Consider the following 17215-nt stretch of genomic DNA (forward strand, 5'->3'; position numbering starts at 1 on the left):
ACACTATCTGGTAGTACATCTTGTGCTTTGTCTGTTAAGATATTGATCCACAGACACTCCAGAGATAGGATCTAAGATTTGGGTTATTCTAAGAAGAAGAAGAAAAAGTTAATGGACAAATCCATTCTCACGGAAGCCACATGAGGGACAAATTTGTCTCTGAAAGCATTAATATTTACAATTGTATTTGCAGGCAATTTTTGATGCATGTATTTCTTATGACATTAAGATATCTATATTGTACTGAATAATATCTCAAACAGCTTCAATTTCCGAAATTCCCTTATTGTTTCAACAAAACATCTTATGAAGTGTAAAATATTATTTTAATTTGCTGTAGTAAAACAACTAAGATTATCTTGCAAAATTATCAATTTTTATGTGGATTGTTCAGTCTAAATAGTCCCTATTTGTCAGACCAGTTTTTGTATTAACGGTAAGAACACATAACTGTTTCTAAAATACTAGGGTTACAGTGTTCACTAGAGATAATTGTTTTTTATATTTTTGGAAATTTTCTGAAGTCATTGTCTTGAAAGCCATCTTGGGCCCAATACTGCCTTTATTTATGCCAGTATAAACCTTAGTCATTCCACTGATGCCAGTAGGATTGACATCAGACTGTCACTACTGTAACCTGTTACAGTTTTGCCTGAATTATACATCCATAATTTAATATTTAGGTTGGAACTACTTTGTGATGCCTGTTTTCCACCCTAACTGTGGTAAATGTGCAATGCACTTTGTGTATTCAGTCTATCAAGGAAGTCTATATTGTATTTAAAAACATGGCATTTAGTATTTGTCCTTGGATTCAGTATAACTGAGTTACTCCATGAGCAGTTATTAAATGTTTTAAAGCATTAATTTTTTGGCTGCACAGGTTCTCTGTCTCATCCATGTCAGCCACAATGGAGTGAGTGAGTCTGAACTGATGGAACTTTATCCTGGATTGTCCTGTGCTGTGTTAGCCTCCCTAGTTCACAGTTTGCACAAGCTGTGTATGCTGACATATGGCTGTGGTTTGCTCAAGTTTCAGCACCTCCAGGTAAGATTCCATATATGGAGACGTGCATATACATTCAATTAAACTAGAAATATTTGGCCAAACTCTGTTCGTAATTCTAGGAGTAACTTTGAATCCACTTATGTTTCTTCAGATTTACCACAGTGTAAATAAAAACAGTATGGCCTGCTGTCTTCCCTTAGACATACAAGCGTTCTATAGAGATCCCTTAAAAGTATTTGTCATTGACTTAGTCTACAACAGGGGAGGGAAACCTCAGCTGGATCCGGTTCCTGAGGCTCAGGGCCTCCCCTGCATTGGGGAGCCTACATTGGTACTCCAGCCTCCCTGCTACCACACTGCATGATTGGAGCGCAGAAAATCTACTAGCCAAGGCCCCCCTAGCCTTTGGTGTGGGAATGTGGGGAGTGTCTTTCTTCTCAGTCGGGGGCCATGTCAGTGAGGGGTTATAAGGGCTTTTTGCGGGTAGGAGGGGTTGTCATTTGTGTGTGGCCCCCAACTGATTTTTGTGGTGGGTCAGCAGCCCCCAGCCCAAAACATGTTCCCCACCCCTGCTTTACAAAGTGTCTTTTTTGTTTATGTCTACCTTATTATTGACTGTTTGAAGGGTTGTAAAGCCAGATTAAGTGTTTGTGTTTTTCTGTCCTTGGAATAAAACATTCATTGCTCTAAGGTCCAGGACCAGTGCTTTATTAAGCTCTGCACAAGTGCTGGAGAGCACTGCTGATCTAAAGAATGTGACCATTTTTAAGGTCTAGAGAATTCCCAAGACTAGAAATAAATGCTTTACATCATTGAAAGCAGGAGATCCCAAGTTGCCAGTTGGGCAATTTCTAGCCCCTGTTTTTAACTAGATACCAGTCTTTAAATTGTATAATTTTGATAATATCCTTGTCTTGATTACATCATTGTCTTCTCTCCCACTCTTTCTTGCTTCAGTTCTGAGCTGATTTCAGTGGCTACAGTCTTAAGACCTCTTTCTAGAATGATCAGTGTTGTTCAACTTCAGCTTTCACAAGTTGCTTTTTCATTGATTACTAACTCTAGAAAATATTGTCTACTAAAAATCAAGCCGTAATTGAAGGGGAAAGTAGGATGATAATTTTTAAGCAAGTGATAAATCTGTAGCTTTAGCATAAGGTAGTAGAGTGCTTTGTTTATGCAGACCTCTCTGGTCTGGCACCTCAGGACCTGAGCAGTCCCGAACAAGGGAGTATGTCAGAGTAGGGGAGGTTGGGCCTCTGGATTCTCCCAGGGTTTCCCTCCTTGCCACCGCTCTGGCCAGTGTGCTGCCCCCGGCCTACCTGCCTGGCTCTACTGCCCCCAGCCTGCTCATGGGGCTGCCTGGCCCTGTGGGCTGCCGGCCTCATTCTGGTGCTCCCTGCCCCCAGGCCACTGGTCCTGTGGGCTGCCAGCCCATCAGTCAGGCTCTGCTCCCAGCCACTCTCAACCACTGCAGCTGAGGCTCTCAGGTCCAGCAACATCCATGGATGCTGCCAGACCAGAGAGTCCTAGCCCAGAGAGGTTAAACCTGTAGCTGAATGCCTACAATGTATAAATTCACTAGTTTCAAAAAAAGGAAATATACATTATTAGTTGAACATCCATTCTCTTCCCCTTTCCCAACAAAGCTTGGGAAGCCATTTGAGAACTATGTTAGTGACATCAAAATGAGTTACAGTTTCCATGGTTAAACAGAACACAAAAGACCCGATGAAATTACTGTTAGTGAGAAAATAAGTTCAGGCTCCCTCCTTTCCCCATTCCTTCTCCCATGTTGCCATATATTTCCTCTTCTTAAATCCCTTAGGCCTTTTTATCTCTTTTTAACTCCTTTTTAAAAACAATTAATGGGCTTTCAATCTGAAGATCCCTTTAGCAGCACAAGATTTTTTTATATGTCTTAACATAAGATCCTTTCTTCCCATGTGTGCCTCCTGTATTGTTAGTTTGTATCAAACATATATTGATTACTTTATAACTCTCTCTTTCAGGCTTGGGAAACAGTGAGGCTAGAATACATGGAAGAAGGTCAAAATATAATGTCTGCTTACAGAGAAAAACTAATAGACTACTTCGCCACACAGCTGAGGTATTTCAGAATTCCTCAAATTGCAAGAAATCTTGGTCTTTTAGCAGATATTACTTCCCTCCCTCCCCCCATCCTGTTCAGTTCATGTTATTACTTATGCAGCCACTTCTATCCTAGGAATAGGTCCCACAGCTGCTTCCAACTCTAACTGAAGTAGTATACCCACTGTGGGTTTTGGAGCACAATTCTCTACCTTCAGCACTTGCAAGGACTGACACAGTGTTGGGATATGGATGATACGGGCAACGGGGCCTGTAAATCAGTTGTCATATTAATTGCCATATTGGGGGGACACAGAAGAAACATAGGTACTAAAGGCCTGCGAACGCAGGAGCAGTCTGTGATGGAGGAGACAATACCTTCTTCAACTCACAATGGACCACCTGAGCACGGTCTAGAAATTCAGGATATGCACAGGCCAGAGTTTGGTTCTTTTGTAAAATATGTCAGTAAACAAGGGTGCACTGACCTGTGTAAGAATAACCTGGGAACATTTTGCTTTTTGTGTTACCCTGGGTTTCATGAGTTTTGTAGGTCAATTAATATTGTAAAGAGTCAAAGACAAACTTTGGATTGTTGATTCAAGCTCTTGTGAATAGTTTCATATTATAGGCCTCCTTTTTGCAAAAAGAGGGTGGGAAATTGCATACACAAGTCAGGTAATTGGTGTCAGAAGAGAGGCCAACTGCTTGTTTGTCCATATAGTAGTATGATTAGCCATATTCCAAATCAGATCCATAATTTTAAATGTTATTAATGGGAACGGTTTTAATTTTGGTTCCTTGTTTTTTCCATTAGTCAAGGCAGAGTGACTTGGAGAAGTGCAGATGAACTTCCTTGGCTTTTCCAACAGCAGGGCAATAAGCAGAAGCTACAGAAGTGTCTGCTGAACCTCTTTGTGTCTCAGAATCTTTACAAAAGGTCAGAAATATCCAGGGCCTTTGTATGTATAACACATATTGAAATGTCCAGTTAAAGACATGAAATAAACAGTGTCTTTTAATTTTTTGTTTAAAAAAATAGTAAAAAATGGTAAAATGCACAAGTAATATAAGAACTTAAATTAGACCAACATGCAGCCCTATGGTTGGGGTTGAAAACTGGCTGAAGGGTACTAACTGAAAGGGTGGTGTGATGGAGCACCTTCCCATGCTTTAGAAAATGGATTTATGGACCCAGATATACCTAACTCAAAGGTGCTTTGGACAAATTATACTTAATGTCATAATCCGCTGGATCTGTGTGTCTTACTTCGGTGTATGTATCATTCCTGTGTGTAAAGTTAGGTATATGGAGTATGGAATGGTTTATGGGTTTAAATGTGTAAATGAAAGCCATCAAGGCTAGATCAGAGGTGGGCAAAAGGGCCTCTGCAGGCCGGATCTGGCCTACAGATTGATCCAGCCCGCAGAGGCCCTGCCACTCCCAAGCCAATTAGGGCATGAGGGTTGGGGGAATGCACAAAGTTTCCTCCACCCTGCAAGGAACATGCAGCACTTAGAAGTGCCACATGCTCCTGACAGGGCGGGTGATTTCACATGCGCTCCCCCGCCCACAAGCCCTGATTGGCCTGGGGGCAGAAGAGGGAGCGTGTGAAGTCTCCTCCCACCCCTGGGGCATGGGCACCTAGGGGGAACCTTTGCGGGGGGGCAAAGACTTCATGTGCTCCTCCACCCCCAGACCAATGATGGTCTGTGGGTGGGGAAACAGGGAAGTTATCATGGCTCTGTCCCTTCCGCTTGAGGCCTCGCCCCTTCTGGTGCAGCCCAGGGCCACTTAAAAAATTTCTGAAATGGCCCCTGGCAAAAAATTATTGCCCACTCCTGGTCTAGATGACCAACTGTAAACACCCTCTTTTGTCCTTTAAGTTTTAGCAGTGGTTGGTCTTAGGATGTCACATGTGCACCCCAACTGGTAGGAGTGGACCAAGTAATTGTCCATGGAAAGATGGTATCTATAAAACCATAGGAAGCTAGGAGTTTCCGTGTCTTTGGCTGGTGTGGCAAACACAAGAGGATAACTAAAGACCCAGGGAAAAGGAGACTTACCTTGTTTGGAAGGTTGGCTGGAATAAAAACAATTTTAGAGTGAGTTGGTAATAAGTTTGTACTGTGGTTTTAGCGTTAAGAATTAGCTAAGCATTTTCTGTTATTTTAAATTTGTAATCTACTTTCCTATGCATCTTTTCACTTACAACATCTTAAATCCTACTCTTAGTACTTAATAAAATCACTTTTACTTACTATCAAGCCCGGTGTAAATAATTGCTACCTGAGGGAGCAATTGGTGTGTACATTCTCCTTTCATTGTTAAAGGGGGCTTACCTAAATAATTCATCTGGGGTTCTGATCCCATTTGAGTAGTGGTATCCCAGGAAGCTGGGTTCAAAATTGCATTTTCCTTGGACCTGAAGTGTTTCAGCATCTGATCTCAGCTCTGTGCCTTGGCTGTGGGGGACCAGGGAGCTGGCCCAGCAGGACAGGTATTGAGAAACCCCAGAGAGCAGGCAGGTGAGTGGCAGTGGCCTTATCAGTACTCCAGAAAGCACCCCAAGGGGTCTTCTGTGACCTCACCCCGTCACAGGTGGTGATAAATAGCAAAATATAAATGTATAGGGAGATGTCTAGTGAGGTACCACTTCTGGCATACACTGCCTGGCTGGCTCGTGCAAAGCACTCAAGCATGGGAACCGGTGATGTTCTGTTGCACCTAGGTATAGCTCCGTGTGGCATGGTCTTGGCTTGTGGGAGCACTGAGCATGGTAGTGTGTAGGGTGAGGCAGTGAATCTACTGTCATGCAGAGGCCCTCTGTCCTTCCATTGCTCCATAGTTGAGAGACCACAGCTGGGTCGTTCTGACAGTTGAACTACAAAAGTTTTCACAAAGCTGCTTTGCAGCATGAGGGAAAATCTCTGACATGCATATTCCCTTTCCATGCTCCCTGCCATCCAGCTGGGTAGCTGGTTCCAAGCACTGAGATGTGGAATTCTGTGTTTTACTTCTTTCTTATTTTTCTTGTTAAAACAGGGGGCATTTTGCAGAATTATTGAGTTACTGGCAGCTTGTCGGAAAAGATAAGAGTTCAATGGCAGCAGAGTATTTTGACTCTCTGAAGCAATATGAGAAAAACTGTGAGGCAGAGGAAAGTATGACCTGTCTGGCTGATCTTTATGAGACTTTGGGAAGATTCTTAAAAGATCTAGGCCTTCTCAGCCAGGTAAGGGCATCTAGGAATCAAAAGTAATACTGTGTAACAGCAACCAAGGAATTTAAGCGGAGCATATTAAGCACTTGATATGGTTTTCTCTGTTGTCATGCTTTTGTACAGTATCTTGCCTGTTCAACTCCTTTATTACAGGCAGTTGCTCCTCTTCAGCGTTCTCTGGAAATTCGGGAGACGGCACTGGATCCAGATCACCCCAGGGTAGCACAGTCCCTCCATCAGCTAGCAGGAGTTTATGTGCAATGGAAGAAGTTTGGAAATGCCGAGCAATTATATAAGCAGGCTCTGGAAATCTCTGAAAATGCTTATGGTGCTGAACATCCCAGGGTTGCTCGTGAACTGGATGCACTTGCAACATTATACCAAAAACAGAACAGGTAAGTTTGATAGTATTGGTGATTTCCTGGATTTTTCATAACATGCAAATCTTTTGAGGTTGTTACTTTTGTCTTTGTTTCTACGATTATACCTTTTTACAGATTTAATTTCCTTTTGATGCATGTGCAGAACTACTTATTAATATAATTGAGAACTATGTGTTTGTATCAAGAGGAAGAGACCTTTTAGGGATCTAGAAAAGGATTAATAAACATATTTGTACAGTATTCAAAATATACAATTATACCAAAGTATTGGGTTTTTTTAAATGCCCTTGTATTGGTACAGTTGTCACCCTTACAAAATAGTCATGAATACTTACCAGCCCAAATGCAGGAGGTAGGTGGTATTTTTTTGTTTTGTTTTGTTAACAGCAGCCTCGTCTACTGACCTATTTCCATGTGGGTGATTGATAACAGGGGAAAAACCATAATGATATTTCACTTATCCATCAAAAACAAATTATTGGCTCCAGGCAAAAGTATAGATGGAATTTATAAATCTGGTTGCAGATTTCTATGGGTTCTCCAAAGGCTAAATGTATCCAAATCCTATTTGTTTTTTTTAACACCCTGTGTATGGTGTAAGTAAGTTTTACATATGAGCAAAATGATTAATCCTTAATAACCAAGGCACACGGATGAAGTGATATTTCCAAGGTGACATAGTAAATTGGTGATGGAGTCAGTACCAGAACCAGATCTCTCTTGCCCTAATCCAGTGCTTTAATAACAAAGCCACCCATCCTTTTTCTCCAACATATACTTTAGTATATGGAAGATATCCTGACACTTCTGAGGCAAATGCTTTCTCTTTGCTCATTTCAAGTAAGCTAGTGATATTTAGAGGGCAGGGGAGGAGGACAGAGTCTTCCCTTTTCTTCTCACAAGCCAAAGCATATTCACAGTTGTGGTGGTGGAGAAATCCTGGAAATGTACTTGGGTAACACTCAGTCAAAAAGTTCCTTGGCAAAATTTGTACTATTGGCTCTTTGAAGAAAGCACTTGAACTTGAAATTAATTCTAGAGAAAAAAGACCAAATTTCTTCCTCTGCAAACTACTCTCCACCCAAATCATGGAAAACCAAGATTCTGAATCCTTACCCTCTCTCTCACTTGTAAAGCAAATTCTAGAGTTGTGTCCAAACTCCTCTTTGAGGGGGGAGTTTCTTTTGTGGTCAGTCACAATAACAAAATAGCTCAGCCTAAGTTTCGTCTTCAAACTGGGAAGTTTCTAGCATCGCTGTTAGAGTTTTCATCTTACTTAGCAGTTCTCTCTCTGCAGAAAACAGCTTCTGTCTATTTACATTTGGGGTGAAGTTAAGGCATGCTATCCACCACTGATCAGCACTTCACCTCAGGATTACAACACTGGCTAAAAGGGCGGGATAACAGAAGAACGTTTCTATCCTGTTACACTCCTAACACAGTCATAAGCATTCTTTCATCTTTGACAAAATGTGATTTTTTTCAAAGTACCTGGATGACTTTCAGGGGAACTTATGCTTTTAAGTCACTTAGATTCATTTTGAAAATCTTAACCCAAAATGTACACTGTTGCCATATATGGTATTCTTCTAACTTTTTAAATAACTGTTTTCAGATATGAACAAGCTGAACAGCTGAGGAAAAAATCCTTTAAGATGCGACAGAAAGCAGCGAGGCGGAAAGGCAATTTGGTAAAAATAGGGGCAAACTGTGGCTTTCTTGAATGGATGATACAGTATGCTTGAAGAGGTGTACTAAAAATCTGATGCTTAAGTGCTTTTGATAATTGAAAGTTTGGCAGCTTAACCATTTCAGGAGCTGCATTGATATCTGCTCTTTCAACCTCACTGGAAATGAAGGTACACAAGTACAACTGGAATATAGTGAAAACAACAAGTCTAGTAGCACGTTAAAAACTAACAAATCATGCAGATTTGTTTTGTTAGTCTTTAAGGTGCTATAGGCTATTTGTTGTTTTTTAAGTTTTTCCTGTTACAGACTCACTCGGCCACCCCTTGAAGCTTTTGAAATATAGTGGTGAGAGATGAAAAATAAATAAGTGGATATAGAAGTCTTGTAAATACCAGATTTTGGGGATTCAGATGGCATGCTGAGACCGTATGTTTTTGAAAGGAGACTAGAGAAAGTGCTCTTCAGGAGATAACAGAGGGCCTAATTCTACACCACTACTATGAATAGTGCTTACTATCATAGATGACCCCCGTGGTGACAATTAGGAATGTGAATTGTTAACCCATAAGCCTCACCCTTAATGGTTCTGGTTAGCCAGTACGTGCTGGAGCAGCTCCTTGCCTCCCACAGGCAAGGGGCTACTTCATCCCAGTGGGGCCCACTGCAGGCAAGGCCCCTGTCTATGGTGGGCCTGGCCTAGGCAGCATGCCATTGGCAGAGGCTGCTCCAGCCTCCAGTTAAATGGGATTTTATATTCTTAGTGACAATGTCTGTAACCACTATACTTAGGTCTTTATTCTGAAACCACTGCCAAGAGTGTGCTTCCTCTTATGGTGCTTCAGTGGGTTTTTTCTTTTTTTTCTTTTCCCTTTTGTTGCACCTGCTGTAAAGCTCCTAGGGAGATTCTAGTTCTAGGCTCAGTATCATAGAGGAAGAGAAGCACCCATGCTACAAGAACTCTCCTGGGAAATATAGACTTGAAGCAACATGGAAAACAACAATGAAAATGAAACTCTTCCCACCACAGTTATTGAAAGAAAAATAAAATCTTGTTCGTGAGGATCTCACTTCATCAACTTACATAAGATTTCAATTACAGGCAGTCCTCGACTTACACGGATACGACTTACGTCGGCTCCGCACTTACGAACGGGGCTTTCTCGCCCCGGAGCTCACAGGCAGCGGTCAGCCACCTGGAACTCCGGGGCGAGAAAAGCTGCTCCCAGTGCCCCTGGTCTGCTGGGGACCGTCTCCAGCAGACCAGGGGCATCGGGAGCAAAGCCACAGCCCCGGCGGGTTTGCTCGTGGTGCCCCTGGTCTGCTGGAGACGGTCCCCAGCAGACCAGGGGCACCGGGAGCAAATCCGCAGCCGCGGCGGGGTCCCGCGCTTCTGAGGCTTTGCCAGAGCAAAGCCTCAAAAGCGGGGGAACACGCCGCTGCTGCGGCTTTGCTCGCGGTGCCCCTGGTCTGCTGGGGACCGTCTCCAGCAGACCAGGGGCACCGCGAGCAAACCCGCAGCCGTGGCGGGGTCCCACGCTTCTGAGGCTTTGCTCTGGCAAAGCCTCAGAAGCGCGGGACCCCGCCGCGGCTGCGGATTTGCTCCCGGTGCCCCTGATCTGCCGGGGACCGTCTCCAGCAGACCAGGGGCACCGGGAGCAAAGCGGGTCCCGCGCCAGAGCAAAGCCTCAGAGTCGAGGCACCCCGCCGCTGTGGCTTTGCTCCCCGTGTCCCTGGTCTGCTGGGGGGGGGGGGGCGCAGCGCAGCTAGTGTGCCCCCCCCCCCCAGCAGACCAGGCTTTTGTTGTGGACCCTGGGGCAGAGCAGTTAGGGCGCTGCCGGTTGGTCCCGCAGCGCCGCTCTGGGCACTACTGGACCAACCCAGCAGCACCCCAGCTGCTCTGCCCCAGGCGTCCCCAAGTCAGTCGCTACTGAAACTGACCAGCGCTGACTACAGGAAGCCCGAGGCACAGTTGCTCTGCCCCGGGCTTCCTGGAATCAGTGGCTGATCAGTTTCAGCAGCAGCTGACTTGGGGTTCTTAAGTTGAATCTGTATGTAAGTCAGAACTGGCGGTCAGTATCAGCAGCGGCTGAATCTGGATGCCAGTTCTGACTTACATATTCAACTTAAGAACAAACCTACAGTCCCTATCTTGTACGTAACCCGGGGACTGCCTGTACACATATTTTTTATTAAAACTAATAGCATGGGGTGGGCTGGGGGGTTTCAAAGAGGTCTCTGCAGTATCTAGCACACTTTTTATTCTCACTCCACTTTGACAAGTATTGCCAAAACAAGCTTTACAGAACTCTCCAATAATATTTTATAATGGCTTTAGATGACATCAGTTTGAATTCCATTTTGTGTTAAGAGCTAAAGCAATAAATTGAAACAGACTGTTTGGACTGAAAAATTTTAGAAGACTAGAGCATATTGTAGAGAAAAGGCAAAACCAGAGCATAGCGGACTGAGGTTATGTATTTCATGGGGGCATTCTGGGTATAAGTCAACCCCATGCCGCAGATCGACAAAAGGCCTTTGCAACCCATAATTCTCAAAATAGGTCTTACATGGGGTCTGTTTGGTGCAAAGGCCTCGTGGAGCCATACTGCACAGGAGTGAATTTTCAGTCATAGATGTTACAATTTTGAAGCGATGGAGATGGACTTTCTAACTTTGTGCTTTGCTTTAGTTTGGATTTGCTCTTCTACGTCAACGAGCCTTGCAGCTGGAAGAGCTCACATTGGGCAAAGACACACCAGATAATGCTCGAACCCTCAATGAGCTTGGAGTTCTCTATTATCTGCAGAATAATCTGGAGTAAGTAGTGTGTATGTGACACTATCATAGATTCTGTGCTCCTTTAGATGTAAGAGAACCGCATGAAAAATTCCCAGTGATAAGTCTAAACACTTTCAAATGCTAAGGACAGTGCAATTTCCAATTTCTTTTACCATTTTCTATTCTGCAATTCACTCACAGTAACTGAAATCTGCTGTACAATTAGTGTCACTGGCATATGGATATTTACCACATCACTGCGTTCGTATTTTTTAACTGATGTACTACCAATACTACACTAAATTGAACTATCACTAGTTGTAAATATATGGGGTATTTTATGTCCTTTCTAGACTGGTTTTCTGTTACATCAGACACCTTTACAAAGTTCTTACTCTAACAGCAAGGAATATATTTTATAGTATTCAAAATTCCAGTCCTGCAAGGAAAGTAATGAATAAAATGTGCATATATATTATAAAAGAGATTCTTGCCCCTGCTCTTATTCCTTTATGATATGCAAAAGATCCAGAGCAGCGTAAAGTGGCATCAAAAGCCACATAACTGGTTGGGAGATAATTCCTCCAGCACAGGACAGGCAGAAGACATAGATGAAACTATCTTCCTAGTACCACCTTGCATTCCCCAGTTTAGAGGTTGTGATGTGTCAGGGAAGCAGCCCTGCAAGCTCAACTCACAGGGCAACCTGGAGATGTTCTTTAACTTAGAGCTCCAGAGTTGTGTAATTTATGTTGAGAACCTCTCTGATACCTGAAGCAGCCTTGAGTGGGAGAGTGCCTTAAAGCCACCTCAACTTCTATTCTTCTTCTGTGCTGTGCCTCTTAGAAATGCAACACAGAATTCACCCCAAGTCTTTAAGTCCTTTTAGATCCAAATATCAAGATCTCAGTGGAGGAACACAGAAGTCAAAATACATTGTGTTCTAGAATGTTTATATCTAGAGCCACTAGGTAACACAAAATGCTAGTAATGAAAATTGATTTGTAACAGTGGATACATGTTTGTAGTTTCTTGTTTTTTCTGTCATGCAGTCAAACCAGAGTCAGTGACAATAGATGCTTGATCTGTATAATCTGTCATGTGAGATCACTGTATACTCCACAGTCTCTCAGTTCATCTGCAATTTTTTCAGATGATCTCTGTTTAGTGTAGCTTAATAGAGAGCAAAATGGTACACTGTATTCTAGTAAAGATATCCATGAGTTTTCAGTGCTTTTTGAAAAGGAGTACTGTGCTATAGTTCTGAAACAACCTTTAAAAGGTCATTTTTATAGTTTGGTGCAGCAAAGGGAATCAGTGATAGAAGAGAATCTGTTTGTATCAACTTTGGTAAATGTAAGCCTGATCCATAGCTATTATGTAAGAAATACTCCTTTGGCTCCTACAGGACAACTCCAGGATTGAACCCATATTGTATGTATTAGTTCTTCTCTCCATCTAATGTGAAATGGATATTTCCAATTTACTAAACTGACCTGTTACAAGAATAGGGTTGCATAGAAAGTGTGTGTGTCAGGATGACAAACTACCTAGCTGTAATGGATATTGCATGCAGAGATTCTATGGGGACTGCTTTTTTCAGAGGGAATTAGTAAATGTGTGATAGTAACATGCCTCCACAGTAGTGTAATAAAATATATAACCATTTGATAGAACAGACACGTAAACAATTAATTCAGAGAGAGCTGAGGTTAGATCCTAATGTGTAAATTATAGCAGCTGAGCCCATTGTATATAAACCTATTTCTTTTACAGTCTACAATTGTTTGCACTGGGCGTTCTAACTGCTACTTTAAGAATTCTGACATCATTGCAGGGTTCTTTTGCCTGCTCGTTCTACTTGTTTCATAAATTTTTACTCCTGGGAGGAGTTACATTAAAGCCACATGAGTAAGAGTGTTACCTGTATAAAAAAGGTACAGATCAGACCTAAAGAATAGTTACAGGATAATGCAATTCAATAAACAAATTCTACCCAACTGACCTAAAGTGCTAGCTTTTGGACAGCTGGTATTGGTGCTCTAAGGTTGCATTTGATACCCTTGTTAAATCTGTAACTACAATCTTTATCTTCTTCTGATCTCACTTTCAGAAGCTCTGCTCTCCCTTTCGAAAGTAGTTTAGACCCAGCTTTTTTGGCGACACCCCCCCCTCCTTGTCGAAAAGCCACGTAAACCTCATTTTTTGAGGAAGAGTGGCTTTTCAACAGAGGGAGGGGGGCTCGCCGAAAAAGCCACATCTAAACTACTTTCACTTTCGAAATCTCTGCTGCGGAATTTGTATATCCTCTTTCGACACTTTAGTGTAATCTAGATAAGCCCTTTCATAGACAGACAGTAGCTAACCATATACTGTCTTATGCTTGGTTACTCACTAAGACTATTTAAATGAATTGGTCTGTTACATTTGTTTCACTAGAGGCAGCTGAAATTGCTATTAAAATACAATGGCACCTCTGCAGGTACAACAGCAGCCTTGATGGTATGCCCATATTTAATCTTTTTTGGAATATTGCTGTGTGAATTTGCTTATAGGACAGCAGAACTTTTTCTGAAGCGCTCCCTAGAAATGAGGGAGAGGGTCTTGGGACCAGAACACTCAGATTGTGCACAGTCTTTGAACAATCTGGCAGCTCTGTATAATGAGAAGAAACACTACGATAAAGCTGAGGAACTCTATGAAAGAGCCTTAGAAATTAGGAGGAAAGCACTAGCTCCTGATCATCCCTCACTGGCTTACACCGTGAAACACCTTGCAGTACTCTACAAAAAGTTGGTAAGTGTGTGTGTCTTTTACTTCATTTTAAAATAACAATGTCTTGCACTTTCCATCCCAAAAGATGCGGAGTATCTAAAAGAGTTCCAATATCAGCATCTTCCAGAAATGCACAAAAACCAAATTTAAATATATAAATAAAGATAAGCTGTTCTTCAATAATGTCTTCAGAGTATTGGTCACCTACAAACTTTTCCTTTAACTTCATTCAGGAAAATGTATTCAGACATTATATTTGCCACAAATTAAAAATATCAGTTAAAAAGCCAGCATTATGGCTGTTGCAAGGGAATCTCTTCTCCACTTTCATATTTTGCGTTCCTTGGTATACAGCATCCTTTGAAAGAATTTGTTCCAATCCACCCAGATGCAGACACCATATTTTTGGCACTTGAGTGTAATTTCTCCTAATTTTTACATATGAACTCTGTCAGCCATCTGAGAATTTATAATAGAACTGGCAACCGCATTTGGAGTAGCCAGCATCCGCATAAATAATTCCCTCTGTGGATATCTTGAGCTTTTTCTACCTCAGTTCAGTAAAATATAAGCACTCTGTTGCTGAGTACTCTGTGATGGCAATAGTTATTTATATTTTCAAAATACTTTATAAACGTTAACTGTCAATTGACTGGTCTAATATAAAGGGGAATCCCTGTCTATGGGAATTTATGGTTAGAGCCTTGCAAACCCACAGATACTCATCTAAATCCACGGGTATCTGTATCTGCAGCTCATTTTTGCGGATGTGGATGCAGATATAAATTTTGTATCTAGAACGCTGCAAATGTGTGGATATCCGCTTTATAGCCACGGGTATCTGCATCTGCGGATGTCTATGCAGATATTTGCACCTCATTTTTGTGTATACCAATTTGGATGTGCATACAAATGTTGTATCCACACAGGGCTCTAATCTATAAGTTGTGCAGGTAGTCAGAATATGAACCCTACATTTTCCAAATAAAGAGTTCAGATTCAGAGTAGATTGATAGTAGATGTGTGTTTTTTTCTGCATTTTTGCATTTTCTAAATTTTCTCCTAAATTGGAAGAATCCTGTAAACTTGTATCTTGACTACAGCATTCCTGTGCTCTTGCCCAAGCGTTTTTCTGCTGGCCCCTCCAGTGGCATTCTGAAGTGGGTTGGGATCACACAAGCTTTCCCATTTCAGACTGCAACGCTGATAGAAAAAGAAACTGCTTTGCTTATATTGAGTAATCCTTTGGATGAACATAAATGAAAACAGAAGGGGAATTAGCTAAAGGAAAGGGACTGGAGTTGGAGGCACATAAAGAATAGGCAGGTACTTGACCATATACAGTTACTGATCTTATTCACAGTTACTTCTTGATATAAACTCATAACTGGTGATTGATGCTTATAAGAAATTCAGAGAAAATTGCAGACTTTACAAATCCAAAACTACCTTGTACATGTTCCTAAATTTCCATTTCATGCTAAATATCAAACATCCATATTCCAGAAATAGAATGCCCAAAACTTGCCCCTGGTTTAAAAAAAAAACACTCAGAAAGGGAGATGCAAATCTGGAGTGAAACAAATTTGCTGGAAAAATTAAAATGTGTGACATTTTCTGATTATTAAATTTCCCTTTCCACAACCTTGTAAAATTAAGGTCCATTAGAACTAGTTTCTGAAAATCAACCCATTCCTCTGCCATTTGTAGTAAGGGAGTGTAATACAACACAGGGAATGGAGCAGGATTTTTTTTTGTTTTTTTGAAGGACGGGAATGAAACAAATTTTTTAAAACACTCTCCTGATTCAGGTACTGGTGGGAGGAATTGCATGTTGATAAGAACATGCTTGAGAAATAACCAGAGCTAAGGACTGGAAGAGGAGTTGAAGGCATCAGAGGATTAATTATGTTCAACTGGAATTATTGTACATATTCATTAGGAATCCAGTCTTGCAAGGTCTAAGTGACCATTCTTGTTCCCAAAGCTATTACAACTTTTCTAAGCTCTTTTCACAAAAAAATGATACATGTACCTAGGCCTGCTACGCCTATGTGGTGGATTTTAACACTGGTTTGTTTTCTAGGGAAAGCTTGACAAGGCAGTGCCTCTGTATGAGTTGGCTGTTGAAATTCGACAAAAATCATTTGGTCCAAAGCATCCTAGTGTAGCTACTGCCTTGGTAAACCTGGCTGTTCTATATTGTCAAATGGTAGGTTTTCCCTGTCTGAAATTTTATATATAAAATTGCTGATATAACTCAATTTAAAAGAAGACCCTCAGAGAATTTAGAGTCTCATGTATATTTTTACAGTCTGAAAAAACATTTAGTGGGATAATGTGATTGCACTGATTGGAATGTAGCTGTGGTGAAAGATTGTTAACCCCTTCAGTCTTGTAAAAATACTCTGGGATTTTTAAGAAAAGATGTATATCATGACCTCTGGCTTAAAACTATGCCTAAAGCATTGGTTAGTAGTGATCAAGAGGGAGCATTACCTACTGAAATTCTGGCACTCCTTCATGCATTTTGACAAAGTATGACCTTGCCTATGTGTTTAAGATCAGACAGGATTTTAGTTGTGGACTTTCTACTCCACAATTAATATATGGCAGTTCTTTTGAAAACAAAACACTGTTGTGGTTTAGCAAAGAAAGTCAGGTCTAACATGGGTCTCTATAGTTTGCAGACACCAAATAGTACATGTAATACCTTTTTAAACAAGTGGTTTTCATTGTGTTTTCCTCCCCCCACCCAAAAAGAAAAAGCACAGTGAAGCCTTACCTCTCTATGAATGTGCATTAAAGATTTATGAAGACAGCTTTGGTCATATGCATCCTCGTGTAGGAGAAACACTAAAAAACTTAGCTGTGCTGAGGTAAGAACAAATCTTTTTTTCCCCATCACCTAACATATGGAACTTCTATAAAAAAAAATGTGAATAATTAGACCAAAAGAAAATGCTTTATTAGGCAATTTGGAGGCTAAAATATATTCAGTATTTGTAACTGGCTATGTTCGTTATATTAGGGTTACACTCTGAAATGATACAGACTGGAACCTTAGGGTACGTCTACACTGTGGCACTATTTCAGAATACTTCCGGTATCCCAAAATAGCTATTCCGCGTCTTTTAAACAAGCCTGTTATTTCAAAATATAACAGGCTTGCTATTCCAACTTCCCTGGAAACCTCATTCCACAGGGATGAAGGGATGTTTCAGAAAAGTGGTTTATTTTGAAATTTGGCACTGTGTAGACAG

General features: G+C 41.4%; 1 protein-coding gene across 1 annotated transcript in view; it reads left to right on the forward strand.

The window, feature by feature from the left end:
• Positions 1–17215, forward strand: part of NPHP3 (nephrocystin 3) — a 51058-nt gene that overhangs the window by 30471 nt on the left and 3372 nt on the right. Inside the window, exons 17-26 of the mRNA XM_014578611.4 lie at positions 884–1048; positions 3022–3119; positions 3918–4040; positions 6147–6336; positions 6478–6719; positions 8323–8398; positions 11089–11216; positions 13733–13973; positions 16039–16164; positions 16716–16831. Of these exons, the coding sequence (XP_014434097.3) occupies positions 884–1048; positions 3022–3119; positions 3918–4040; positions 6147–6336; positions 6478–6719; positions 8323–8398; positions 11089–11216; positions 13733–13973; positions 16039–16164; positions 16716–16831 (1505 nt within the window). The remainder of the gene's footprint in view (positions 1–883; positions 1049–3021; positions 3120–3917; positions 4041–6146; positions 6337–6477; positions 6720–8322; positions 8399–11088; positions 11217–13732; positions 13974–16038; positions 16165–16715; positions 16832–17215) is intronic.

This window comes from Pelodiscus sinensis, chromosome 2, assembly GCF_052426305.1.
Source record: "Pelodiscus sinensis isolate ZL-2025 chromosome 2, ASM5242630v1, whole genome shotgun sequence".
NCBI classification, from domain to species: domain Eukaryota; kingdom Metazoa; phylum Chordata; order Testudines; family Trionychidae; genus Pelodiscus; species Pelodiscus sinensis.